Source organism: Erythranthe guttata, chromosome 3 (assembly GCF_056151865.1).
Source record: "Erythranthe guttata isolate IM_541 chromosome 3, IM_541, whole genome shotgun sequence".
In the NCBI taxonomy this organism is placed as follows: domain Eukaryota; kingdom Viridiplantae; phylum Streptophyta; class Magnoliopsida; order Lamiales; family Phrymaceae; genus Erythranthe; species Erythranthe guttata.
This window is the reverse complement of record NC_142535.1, coordinates 8,678,896-8,693,061: the sequence shown is the minus strand read 5'-3', so window position 1 is coordinate 8,693,061 and position 14,166 is coordinate 8,678,896. Positions and strand designations below refer to the sequence as shown.

At 36.7% G+C, this 14,166-nt stretch overlaps 1 protein-coding gene, 1 non-coding gene and 2 pseudogenes across 2 annotated transcripts; 2 read left to right on the top strand and 2 right to left on the bottom strand.

Moving 5' to 3' along the window:
- Positions 1-533: 533 nt before the first annotated feature.
- LOC105953563 (uncharacterized) lies at positions 534-5,040 on the bottom strand (annotated as a pseudogene).
- A 413-nt stretch (positions 5,041-5,453) lies between these two features.
- LOC148771714 (aluminum-activated malate transporter 8-like) lies at positions 5,454-6,584 on the top strand (annotated as a pseudogene).
- Positions 6,585-6,976: 392 nt separating this feature from the next.
- LOC105953564 (pentatricopeptide repeat-containing protein At1g06270) lies at positions 6,977-8,447 on the bottom strand. The gene has a single exon (XR_016030281.1). It is a non-coding gene; the product is annotated as a pentatricopeptide repeat-containing protein At1g06270 (transcript).
- Positions 8,186-10,249, top strand: LOC105953565 (F-box protein At5g03100-like). Its single transcript, XM_088815190.1, has 5 exons — positions 8,186-8,209; positions 8,740-9,034; positions 9,133-9,602; positions 9,693-9,836; positions 9,911-10,249. The coding sequence occupies exons 1-5, from the start codon at positions 8,186-8,188 to the stop codon at positions 10,247-10,249; spliced, it is 1,272 nt and encodes a 423-aa protein (XP_088671316.1).
- Positions 10,250-14,166: the final 3,917 nt, after the last annotated feature.

Sequence of the window (14,166 nt, the reverse complement as noted above, 5' to 3'; positions counted from 1 at the left end):
TTTTATTACTCGTTGTGTGAATTTGTTACTCTTAGTTTGATAAGGTACTTTATGTTTGGAGGCTCTAGAATGCTTTTTTGGTACATTTAATTTTATAGAATTTTGAATACACTTTATTATTTTTTTTATAATTCGTAAATGTGTTTTTGGTTTTTTATACTAATTATGACTGTGCATATCATTTAACTTTACATCAAGTTTTAATATAAAGTTTTTTCTCGTATTTTTGTTGAATTTGATTGTTGGTTCAATTTCATTGTGATCACTAAGTATAGGTTTGTAAAAATAAAATAATTAAATAAATATGAATTTAACTATCCAATCTTCACAACTCTCTTTTTATTTAGTTTATGTCTCAAGATCCTAATCGTTTCATTTTTTAAATTATTATTTTCTAAAATTGTTTAGTGTTTAAATTCTATTTTTCTTTTGTAATTTTGAATTTAAAGTTAATCTCAAGTTTTTTCAAGTTTCATTTTAAGTTTTTTTTCTCGTTCTTGTAGTTATTTGGAAAAACAAATTATAAAAAAAAAAAACCCGAAAACCGGTTGGGACCCGGACCCGCCTCCCCACGGGTTGGTTTCGGGTCCTCTAAAAGTCGGACCCGGACCCGCCCCGTGGCCATGTCTAACTACACATATGGTGTTTTTAGTTTTGCCAAATATGGAGTGAAGAAAGGGTCAAAATCACATCAGAAATCGGAACGACCGATAAAACTGAAACGACAATCAGCATACGCATACCGATTTCTCGAACTCCAACGAAACCCTCGAAAACCCTCTGCCTCACTCTTATATACGGTATAAACCCTTGGTTAGTCATTTTAACCGCAAAATTTCCCGCCAAAATAAACCGACGAACCTCCAAGCAACCCTCGAGAGCCTACTCATACGCCTCCAACCCCACATCAACATTTTTCCCTTCCAAGAACTCGATCATTTCAACGGCCCTTGTTATTTCCTGATTCGCCCTCATAGCATCCACAGCTTTCACAACCGTCGTCCTTTCTCAGATCCAACAAGTGTTCATCCTACATATCAAAGTACCGAAAATATCCCTATCAGGAACGCACCGCACTTTACCCATTCCCGCAAAAAAAGACATCGAGAACTTCTTTAGGCGGTCGACTTTGCAGAGAGAGAGAATATCCGATGGATTTCATTCCCGATACGAGGGTTTGAACTGGTGTATTGATATTTGTAGTCGTAGGGTCCATGCATTGGAGAGGAGGAGGTGTGTTTGTGGGACAGAGAGACAGCCGGAGCGGAGTGTCACGGGCTGTCCATTTTGCCTTGGAACTTACAGTCGACCCATCAAGCGAGCCCAAGATGAACGGAGCCGAATTAAGTTCAAGAGTGATTCTAGAAGATCCTGATCCTTAGAGAATCTTCATTTATATATATTTGGAAGGAGATCGTATAACTAATCGTAGGACTTAATTGTAGCCTTTAGAAAGATGATCACCACCATCCATTCAGGAGGTGGATTTGTTTAAATAGAGTAGACTCATTCATTTGTAATCATCCAGCAATTGATTAATCAAAGAGTGCAAATCTTGAGAGCAGAGAATGAGTTTGGGTTTCGAGAGGAAGAATTGAGGAGGAGGTCGGGTATTTTGTGGTATGTCTTGGATTCAATTGCTATTAATTTATTTCGAGGATGTAAAGTGCCAAAATAGTATATTTTAAGGGTGCAAAGTGGGATTAAAGCTAAAAAAGAACTAGAATTTTTAATTATTTAAATGTTATATTTACCCATGATATGATATTATAACTTTAAAGTTCATGTAGTATTCGAAATTACAACCATCCCCTAATGTTAGGATTTCTAACGTTCAATTAATTTGAGTGGGTATTTCGAATTATCAATACCTCAAGATATTTTAATTGGGTATTAAGATGGTTGAGGGTAATTTAACTAATAAAATATGTATATGTGTGAAATTATAAGATCTATGAATTTTGAAATAAAAAAGATTTGTATCGCTTATTTACAACTTAATTACAACAGCACAGGGAAAGCCTACAACAATTAAAATAAATATATTTTACAAATTTTCATGCTTCTAACTCTAACTAAATATTATTACCATAAATAAGAATTACCATACTTGTAAATTGGCATTAATTAAAGGAAACACTCAAAACTCATCACATTATAAATTCGCAAGCCTACCACCATAATTTCACAATAACCTTAATTTGCTCTGTTTTGAATTAGTCTGCAGAAAGTATATACTACTCTTTGCAATTTTCTTTTAAATTCGAGCATAAATTTTCTTGTTTCTTGATTATTACGTATACACATGGATAATACAATTGAATATTCGGCAAAGCAAGAGAAATATATGATCTGCATGCGAGAGAGTTAATAATTTCTTCAAGGGCATTTGTGAAAAGTTCGATAAATCCAATGTTACGGAAATTGGGAAAATCAGAGATGAAGACCGGAGAAGAATTATGCACTCCGTTAAAGTTGGGTTGGCTATCACGCTCCTCTCTTTCCTCTACTACTTACGACCGTTGTACGATGGATTGTTCGGACAAGCAGCAATGTCGGCTATCTTAACTGTTGTGGTCGTTTTTCAATTGAGTAGCGTTGGTAAGAACCCGTTAAACCTTATTATTAATAATACACACATGAACTTGTTTTAATTTCATTAGTATATAATATATATATATTTTTAATTTTAATTTAAATACCATTTTTTTCGTTTTTTTTTCAGGTGCATTTAGGGGCGGAACCAGGATCAAAATGTAGGAGGGGCTAACTAAAATTTTGGGGTTCGGGGCAGCGCCCTGAAAAAAAATATAGTTTCACAAAACATTGCAAAAATAAGTTTATATTACTAATTTTTAATTAAAATATCATATATATTATAATTATATCATATTTTATTCATCACAGAAAATTCTAAATTAATTCAAATTATTCTAATAATGTATTGGACTTAATATTTCGAAGATTCATGGCACGATCTCAAGGCATTGATAAAAAAAATTCAAAAATAAGTAATATTCATAAATTTTATTTAAAATAATACAAGTTTTAAGCATCTTATTTTATATTTTATATTAAATATGATATATTTATCTATAATTTATATAAGATATGGAGAAGAAACTAAACAAATAATGGGTTAAGACACATATTTACAAAAACTTTGGGGGAGCCAAAAGTAATATTCAAAAAATAAAATACCAAATATCTAAAAAAAAAAAATCTTTTTCTTGAGGGTCATCAGCCCCCCCATGCCCCCTTGCAAGCACCGGCCCTACGAATATGTGTGCAAGTTGAATCGAGCTTTGTATGAGCTCAAACAGGCCCCACGAGCGTGGTTTGCTCGGTTGAGTTCCAAACTTCTTGAATTGGGATTTATTGCTTCAAAATCTGATGCTTCACTATTTATTTATCGGAATGATTCCATCGTTCTCTATTTCCTTGTCTACGTTCATGATAGTTTTCAATGTTTCTTCCTCGTCGGCTGTTGCGAACTTGATCAAATCCCTCAGTAATGATTTTCCGGTGAAAGATATGGGTGACTTGCATTATTTCCTCGGCTTGGAGTGTTCCCCTAGTTCTTCGGGTCTCGTTTTATCTCAAAGGAAGTACGTTCTTGATCTCCTGCAAAGAGCGAATATGTTGAATTGCAACGGGGTAAGCAGTCCTATGGCACCTTCTACCAAATTATCCGCCTTTGATTCTCCCTCATTTGAAGATCCATCGTTATATTGAAGTATTGTTGGAAGTTTGCAATATCTATTATTCACTCGTCCTGATCTTGCCTTTTCGGTGAATCGGGTATGTCAGTACATGCACTCCCCTCGCCTATCCCACTGGCAGTCTGTAAAACGGATTCTTCTTTATTTGAAACAAACTATCTGTTGAATTTAAATGCCTATCAAAGTCCACTCATCTGTTGAGACAGACCACGTGTTACGACATTAGGTGTGGTAACGGGATTCTTGTGTTGTCACAGTAACTAACCTACTAAAAGCAGAATAAAGAACACAAGAATTTAATGTGGTTCGGATACAAATGTACCCTACATCCACGAGGACTTGCAAAACTAGTTCAGATTTAAGTGAACATTAATAGGACTTAATAAAACACTAAAGACTCCCCTTTATGTGATACGCCGTTCTTGCACACGACTCGAACTTGTTGATAATCAAAGCAATTCCTCCTCCGCACTCTTGGACTTCCTCCAATGTTGAACTCCCTTCAAACGGCGGATCGACCTCTCCCGAGATCTTTTAAGCACTTCTCTCGAAACGCCGATCTTCTTTATGGTCTGGTAGAAGAAACCTGTTATGTTGCCACACTTGATGTGCCGACGGGGCTGCAGCACGGGCTGCACCCTTCAAAGCCTTTATGCTGGGATTTTTCTGATTAAAGCTCCATAGGACTCATATGAGGTTGAGGGCCTTATATAGGCACGAAATCACCACCCTAAACCTAACTTGCGCCCTAAGAAATCGATTTAACTAGGTAATAGAATCCTAGTCGATTTCTACTTCTATTCTAGATAAGTACAAGAGATACCTAACTAGAATGGAAATAAATCTAAGTCCTAATAAAAATATTACAAGAATAGGACTCTAATTAATTCCAAAATAAACATGGAAAACAAATCTTTGCCAATCTTTAGTTTCCACATATGTCGGATTTCTTCAATCTTTACAAATAGAAATCTGGTGCCAACACTATCGATCTTGGTCTTCACCTTCAGTCGTCTCAAACTCATACCTTGACAGCCTATACGGATGCCGATTGGGTGGTTCCCCTGATGATAGAAAATCCACGGGTGATTTTTGTATATTCTTTGGTCCAAGTCTCGTCTCTTGGAGCTCAAAGAAACAGTCTACCATTGCCCGATCTAGTACTGAAGCCGAATACAAGGCCCTTGCCAATGCAACCTGTGAATTACTTTGGCTGCAATCACTTCTCACGGAATTGGGGATTACTTCTTCTTCATCTCCGATTCTATTTTGTGATAATTTGGGTACAACTTACCTTTCCAAGAATCCAGTCATTCATTCCCCAACAAAGCATGTGGACATAGATTATCACTTTGTACGCGATTGGATTCACGCAAAAGCACTGGAAGTCTCATTTCTTTCCAGCAAAGACCAATTAGTTGATATCATCACGAAGCCTTTGTCAAAAACTCAGTTCATTCTTCTTTGTTCGAGCCTCGCCGTCGTTCCTTCCCAGCTTGGCTCGAGGGGGCGTGATAGCATTACACCAACCACACAGGAGCACTCTCACTCTAACGGCACAAATACACTGAATAATTCTTAATATACACATGTCACTCTCTAGTCAATTAGGGTTACCATATGTAACCATATATATATGATGTAAAGTCTTTTGAAACACTTGGAATGAAAAATACATAGATGACATTTCCTTATCCTCTGCATCTTATCTCTTTCTCTTGATTATTTAACATTCTTGGAATTTTGGTCTTTCTTTTAGGTAATTAAACGAATTTCCGATCTATTCCTGCTGAAAATTAAAAATAATAAATTTTATTCAGTTATTATTAAGATTTTTTTTATAAATATATGCAGCTGCAGCATCAACATATATGTGATTTATCCCACGCATAAAAAACAAATACGATCATGGAGTGGTTATATTCATACTCACATTTACTTTAGTAGCGATATTGGGTTACCGTGTTACCGAGATTCCGGTATTGGGCCATCAAAGGCTGAGCACCATTTTCATGGGCGGGGCGATAAGCATCCTAGTATCCGTATCCGTTTGCCCCGTTTGGGCGGGTCAATATTTGCATCTTCTTGTTTCTGGAAATATTGATAAGCTTGCCACCTTCTTCCTAGGTATGGATCCGAATTAATACATTATTATTACTACTTTTTTTAAATTCGTAATGTGTATTTTATTAATTAATATTGACTATATATTAAATATTAATACATGCTATGGTGGTGAAATTTCTACTGATAAGATTGACAAGTTGTATCTGGAAGGCCATAAAAATGTTCTAGACTCAAAAGCAACTGAGGAATCCTTGCTTAGTAAATTAAACCTGTAACTATATTTTTATATATATATATATATATTGAATTAATAAAATGGATTATATATTTTCAGGCAAATTTTGCATGGTGGGAGCCTCCACATGGTGGATTTAGATACATCATCCATGGAAACACTACTTAGAGATTGGAGTTCTTACAAGAGAATGTGCCAATCATATCCAAACTCTAATTAGCACTGGATATTGCATCAACTCCAAACCTCGGGAATCAGAATCGGAATTCGATCTAGAAATCGAACCGGCATGCAAGAAACTGAGCACGGAATTGGGAAAGGCCCTGAAAGAATTAGCCTCCGCGACAAAAGAGATGACCGTTCTACAATTATCGGTTGCTCGAATCCACATATGTAATTCGAAATCTGCAGCCGATGAACTCAAAATCGTACTCGAAAACTCGTCGTCGTTACTGTTGACCCCCATCAAAATAGACCTCGGAAAAATCATGCCACCTCTTGTCACAACATCCATACTTGTGGATGTGATTAATGCGTCGAGAGAATATCGGTTTTTGTAGATGCACTTTCCCAAAAAGCCCTTTTCCGAAAACTCGATTCTTTAAAGGATCACAAAAAACTCGATGATGTACATGTGGTTATAGACATCAAGGACGAACTCGACGCAAAACAAGAAACATTATAGTTGTCATGTATCACATGTATCACATGTAATTAGAATAGAATCTGCCTTCATTCTTTAATTCATTTGTATTTTAGCTCATGATTCTCTTTTATAATTATTACTTACCTCCTTTTAGCAACCTTTCTTTTTAGACACATGATATATATATATATATATATATATATACATATATATATATATATATATATATATATATATATATATATATATATATATATATATATATATATATATATATATATATATATATATATATATATATATAATACAAAATCAAGCAAGCAACATAGAGCTTAATTAATCCCAAAAAATTAAAAAACAAAAATCTCAAGATTTCAACTCTGCAAACCTCTGTCTCACAGCAGAAGCAAGCCCCGTTTCTCCAACTCCAACCAAACGCTCGAAAACCCTCTGCCTCACCCTTATATACGGTATGAACCCTTTGTCAGTCATTTTAATCGCAAACTTTCCCGCCAAAACGAACCTCTGAACCTCCAAGCAACCCTCGAGAGCCAACTCATACACATCAAATCCAACATCCACACCCTTACCCTCCAAGAACTCAATCATCTCAACGGCCCTCGTTATTTCCCGATTCGCCCTCATAGCATCCACTGCTTTCACAACTGTCTCCTTTCTCGGACTCAGCAAGTGAACATCCACCATCTCCTTCACCATCTCCACAACCCCAAGAATCATTCTCAGCTCGCTCATCCTACTAATCAAAATACCGAAACTATCTATATCCGGAACACAACCCACTTTCCCCATCCCACGCAAGACACCAAGAGCTTCTTCGAGGCAATCGACTTTGGAGAGAGAGAGAATGAGGTAGTTGCAGGTACCACAATCCGGAGAATATCCGATGGAGCGCATTTCCGATAGGAGGGTTTGAACGGTGTCTTGATATTTGTGTAGGCGTAGGATCCACGCGTTGGAGAGGAGGAGGTGAGTTTGTGGAACCGGGAGACAGCCGGAGCGGAGGGTGCGTTGGATGACGGCGAGGGCGAGAGGGAGAGGATTTTGGGTGTTGAGAATGTAGGATAGGAGGTGGGAGTAGGCGGAATTGGGGCGGGAGCGGGGGCGGATGGAGATGAAGGACTGAAGAATTTCGTCTATGACGAGGGATTTATGGCTTGGGGAAAGTGTGGAGAGAGATGAAAATGGATTTGGATTTCGAGAGGAGGAATTATTGAGGAGGAGGTCGGGTATTTTGTGGTATGTCTTAGATTCGATTGCTGCGAGTATGGATTCTTGTGAGGATGATGAGGAATAGTGGAGAAATGCACGAGTCAATGGACGGAAGAGTGAGCAAAAGTTTGCATGGGCTAACGACATTTCGAAAAACTAATAGGAAATTTTCATTGAGGCATATTGTCGAACAGGTGAGTTGCGCTAGAGAAAAATGTATGTGTGGAAGATGATGGGGAGTGAGCGAAGGAATACTGAACAAATCAAAGATTCAGAGAAGGGAAAATGATTGAGCACGAATACGAGAAGGTAAAATAACCAGGCGAAGTTGCATTCATTAAGCTCGAGTGGGTCATCGTCCCGGGTCAGGGAAAAGTGGGACGGATTCGGGTTGTTTAATGGGTCAAAGGAAGCGGGGAGTTGAGGAAGAAGGGAGGTTGCTGATGGTCATCGTCGGAGGAGCTGGTTCCAACCGACGGCGTTCACAAGTTTTTTTTGACAGTTCTGCGGAAGTTTGAAGATGAAGTTGGATGAGAGAGAAGAGGGTAAAATTGGTGGGTACTTCAACTTTCAGGGCAATTATGTCATTTTACGTCAAGTTAGATAGAATTACGAGCAATTTTGACCTCAAGGTAAAACAGATCGAACCTTTTAGCTGCTTTGATTATATCTTTTAGCTGCTTTGATTATATGTTGAAAAGGGGTTGCTAATTTATAATTAACTCGCTCTCGTATTTATTCGACCCATAGAAAAGATTTTAAGCAAGGTAAAGAAAATAGAACATTATTAGCTGCATTGAGAATTATATCTTGAAATAAATTGGTATTTATTTATTCAGTGTACACAAGATTCGATCGATCGCCTGCCCGATGAACTGCTAATTTCGATTGTTTCACGCTTGCCGGTGATAGAAGCAGAAAGGACTAACCTCCTTTTTCGCAGATGGAGATACTTTTGGATGTTCAGCTCGATTCTTGACTTTGATGCTTCGAGAGTGCTCTTCAAATTGGATCAAGAAAGGACATCGCTTAAAGCCGAAAGGACAAAATTTGTGAGATGGGTGAACAGAGTAGTCAGCCTACATTCTGGCGAAGCCATACAAGAGTTTCGAATATCGTTCGATTTAGATAAGAGTGCTGCCGATGATATATATAAATGGTTAAAATTTGCATTTGAAAAGAAGGTTAAAAGGCTAGAATTGAATTTGATTCGAAGCTAACTGGTTTATCAGATGCGCAATACACTTTCCCAAACATGTACGACAGCGTCGAGTGCTCGCGTATTTTACCTCTCGGCATTTCATGTTGCGAATCGCTAGTGAAACTCAGTCTGGTTGAAGTTGAGGTAACTGAAGAGACTCTCAACTTCTTCGTATCCAATTGTCCGTTACTCGAAGAATTATGTATTATATATTCAAGCTACCTGAAGAAATTGACAATTAGTTCCCCGTTGATTCGGCTGAGGCGTTTGGAAATAGCCACCACAGGTGCTTGTAAAAGCGTCGAGATCTGCGCACCGAATCTGCGTTTGTTTGCATTCTGTGGGTTTTATAGGATTCCCATTGCCTTGAAGAATGTTTCGTCTCTTATTAATTTATCCCTTGGGGCAATGAGTCCTGTGATATTAATTGATTATATGAACCAATTATCGGGTTTTCTTTCTCAGCTCGAGTCTCTGACACTTCACACATCTATATTTCAGGTTAGTATTATATCCTTTTTTCTTTTTCTTTTCTTAATAAATTCTTTTTTTTTTTGTCTGAAATTGTTGAGATTAAACTTATTGTTTCAGGATTATGTACTTGCAAAATGTCCAGATTTACCTAAGCTCAAGAAATTAGTACTCGATATTATGCGCCCAAGTGGATATCAAAGTCTACTGTGTTTTACTCCCCTAATGAGTGTTGCACCTTCATTACGTGAGCTTGTATTGAAGGTGAGTTGAGTTTTCGAATCGAACGAAAAAACTAAAAAAATATAATTAATTTAATTTTTTTTTTTTGGTGATAGCTCCAATGGTCTGAAAATTTTATGCGAAGAACGATTCATACTGTTAAAGCACAAAATAGACATCTTGGTGTTGAAGTGCTTCAGATAGAAGGTTTTGCAGGCGGTGATATTGATGTTGAACTGGCTGAGTATGTGGTTGAGAATGCTACTTCACTCAAGAAAATAGTTATTGATTTTCGTCGAATTAAACCTAATGTTTTTCGCAAGTACGAGAATGTAATGGCTAAACAAGGTGAAGCAGACATTGTGGATAGCGATCGGATGGCAATAGCTAGAGAAGGCGCTGCTTTGCTAAAAGCAAAACTCGCTGCCGGTGTTAAACTGCTTATTGGATCATAAAGTAACATGTTTATATTAGACATGACCACGAGGCGCTGATGGGTCAAGAGTCAACCGGAAAAATGAAATTGCCAAATCCCAAGAATTCTCAAGTTCCTACATTTCCATCCTACCCATCTTAATGGCTAAAATCAGCAGAGTTTTGATTTAAGTCAGGAAAAGTTGTATCAAGCAACAAAATCTCAGAAAGTGATGATGCTAAATACTTAGATCATCTGGGGTAGTGTAGAAAACGAACTGGGAGAGCAAAGCAGATCAGTAGCTTGACAACTTGATGATCCTGAGGTACCTGCGAAATGAACACACGTGAACTACGCCGGGGGTTGATCCGGCGGAAACCCCTCCGACGCTCAAGTTAGACGTGCTGATCATAGAAATAGTCCAGAGAATACGTATTGTAGTATTGCTCAGTTATTAGGACGTACCTTGAGGAATGAGTTCAAACCTTTATTTATAGCTTAGATAAGATTGTTGGGCCCAAACCTTATTTGAAGGTGATTGGGCCTCCGTGATAATAGTCTTCGATATTGGGCTCGTGGCCCAATAGGTAAAGAGATTGTAGGCCCATTGGATTGGCCCAATTAGGCATATCACCTAACAATGAACAACGAATAAATATTTTACTCAAAAACTCATCGATGGAAAACTCCCCCACAAATTATAAATCATCCATATTAAATAAATAATAATAATAATAATAATAATAATAATAATAATAATAATAATAATAATAATAATAATAATAATAATAATAATAATAATAATAATAATAATAATAATAATAATAATAATAATAATAATAATAATAATAATAATAATAATAATAATAATAATAATAATAATAATAATAATAATAATAATAATAATAATAATAATAATAATAATAATAATAATAATAATAATAATAATAATAATAATAATAATAATAATAATAATAATAATAATAATAATAATAATAATAATAATAATAATAATAATAATAATAATAATAATAATAATAATAATAATAATAATAAATAATAATAATAATAATAATAATAATAATAATAATAATAATAATAATAATAATAATAATAATAATAATAATAATAATAATAATAATAATAATAATAATAATAATAATAATAATAATAATAATAATAATAATAATAATAATAATAATAATAATAATAATAATAATAATAATAATAATAATAATAATAATAATAATAATAATAATAATAATAATAATAATAATAATAATAATAATAATAATAATAATAATAATAATAATAATAATAATAATAATAATAATAATAATAATAATAATAATAATAATAATAATAATAATAATAATAATAATAATAATAATAATAATAATAATAATAATAATAATAATAATAATAATAATAATAATAATAATAATAATAATAATAATAATAATAATAATAATAATAATAATAATAATAATAATAATAATAATAATAATAATAATAATAATAATAATAATAATAATAATAATAATAATAATAATAATAATAATAATAATAATAATAATAATAATAATAATAATAATAATAATAATAATAATAATTGATGATGCTAATATGTAGCTCACCTAGGGTGGTGTAGAAAACGAACTGGGAGAGCAAAGCAGATCAGTAGCTTGACAACTTGATGATCCTAAGGTACCTGCGATCATAGAACACATGAACTAAGCCGGGGGTTGATCCGGCGGAAACCCCTCCGACGCTCAAGTCAGACGTGCTGATCGTAGAAATAGTCCAGAGAATACAGTTGTCGTATTGCTCGGTTAATAGGACGTACCTTAAGGAATGAATTCAAACCTTTATTTATAGTTTAGTTGAGATTGTCGGGCCCAAACCTTACTTGAAGGTGATTGGGCCTCGGTGATAGTGGTCTTCGATATTGGGCTCGTGGCCCAGTAGGTAAGTAATTTGTAGGCCCATTGGGTTGGCCCAATTATGCATATCATTAAGCCCCCCACTCTCGATTCGATGTGGGGGCCATGTTGAAATGGGTGACGGATCGTGTCGAGAGTAAAAATTGTAGTAGTCAATGGTGTGCGAAAACGCGTTAGAGCGTATGTCGGAGGGGCATGAATGCGCGTTGGCGCATAGCGCGACAAGGTTGTCGCGATGTAAGTTAATTGAGTCGTCGGTTTTGTCCCGCGACGATGTAGTAGCGAATTATCTCCTCGTGGGAGTTGTCTTGTCGCGGGGTAATAGTGTTGATCGAGTTATCTCCTCGTGGGAGTTGTCTCGCGATAATGTAGTAGCACGGATCAAGTAATCTCCTCGTGGGAGTTGTCTCTGGGGTAATCGAGTTGATCGAGTTACGTCCTCGTGGAAGTTGTCTCACGATAATGTAGTAGCACGGAGCTAGTATTCTCCTCGTGGGAGTTGTTATTTTTCGACATTGTCAATGTTTTGACGCGTTGCTTATATGTGTTTACATATAGCCTTGTGCGTGATGTACTTGAGGAGGGGATCAGACTCTCAAGATTTTTTTTTTATGGGGGTCGTGCCCCTTGTTAGACCTCGTGGGTCTTAAGTATGTTTGGACCGTGGCCACGTTTTAATAAAGTACCCATCGAAAACAAGTAGATAAATCTGAGTAATCAAGCTGGCCAGGCTATATAAATTCCCATAATATTTCTAAGTGTTTCTAGGGTTGTAATCGTGCTAACTTGAGCTTGTGATTATATAGTGAAGTTCGGGCGAGTTGTTTCCTCATGGGAGTTGTCTCGCAGCGAAGTTGTAGAATCATTGGATGACGCGCGACTGACGAGTGTGTGGATTGATGTTGCTCTGAGCGATTTCTCTCCTCGTGGGAGTTGTCTCGTTGCGGGTGGTAGTACTGAGCGAGTTTGCTCCTCGTGGGAGTTGACTCGGAAGCCCCCCACTCTCGAGACGATGTGGGAGCCAAGTAGAAAGGAGTACCGGATCGTATTGAGAGTAGATCTGTGCTGTAGTCTTGCGTTAATCGTTGGCATGGCATGGAGAAAATGTTTTTTTTATTTATCCGTTTGATAGCGAGCGCGATTTGGTAGGCGCGTTGAAGAGTTCGCGCGATTTGGTGGAGCGCGTTGAAATTCTCGGGCGATTTGGTGAAGCGAGGTGAAATCTACGCGCAATTTGGTGGAGAGTAGAAAAAGTTGTGCCCAATTAGGTGGGAGCGCGCGCTCCAAGGTGGCCTTGGGAGGCGCGCGCGCGTGCATGGGAAGGCGCGCGCGCGTGTGAGATTTTTTTTTTTTTTTTTTTTTTTTTTTTGAATGGAGCCGCGCGCGCGCGGCTTGGCTCGGCTCCCGCGCGCGGCTCGGCTGCAGCTCTCCTTTTTCTTCTTATTTTTTCTTTCTTCTTCTGTTTTTCATCTTCTTCCTTCTTCTTTTGTTTCTTCTTCTTTTACTCTCTTTTTTCTTCTTCTCTTTTTTCGTTTTCTTCTTTTTTCTTCTATTTTTTGGTGGTTGATATTCACCCCCTTGGGGATGTTCTATTTTTTGAGTAGGAAGATTATCCTCGTCTCTTGCGATGTGATGTGAACCCACTTGGGGTTGAGAGGTAAGGGTGATGCCCAACCTTAGGATGGGGATAACTGCCCACTGTAGGATGAGGCGCTCGAGACCTATGGTCTGAGGTGGATGTGCACGGTTGTGCCGCTGGTTCGCGCGTGCGCGTCAGACCATTTTTTCTATTTTTTGAAGTAGGGACGTGAAACACTTGATGGGATGTGAAACCCCTTGGGGTTGAAAGGTAAGTGGATGTACCACCCTTGAGATGAGATACCCAACTTTAGGATGGGATAGCCCCCCATTTAGGATGAAGGGATCACGAACCATTGAGGTGAGATGCCCAACCTTGGCGATATATGGTGCCCCCGATTCAGTGGCAGCACGAGTTGAATCTTCCGTGATCATA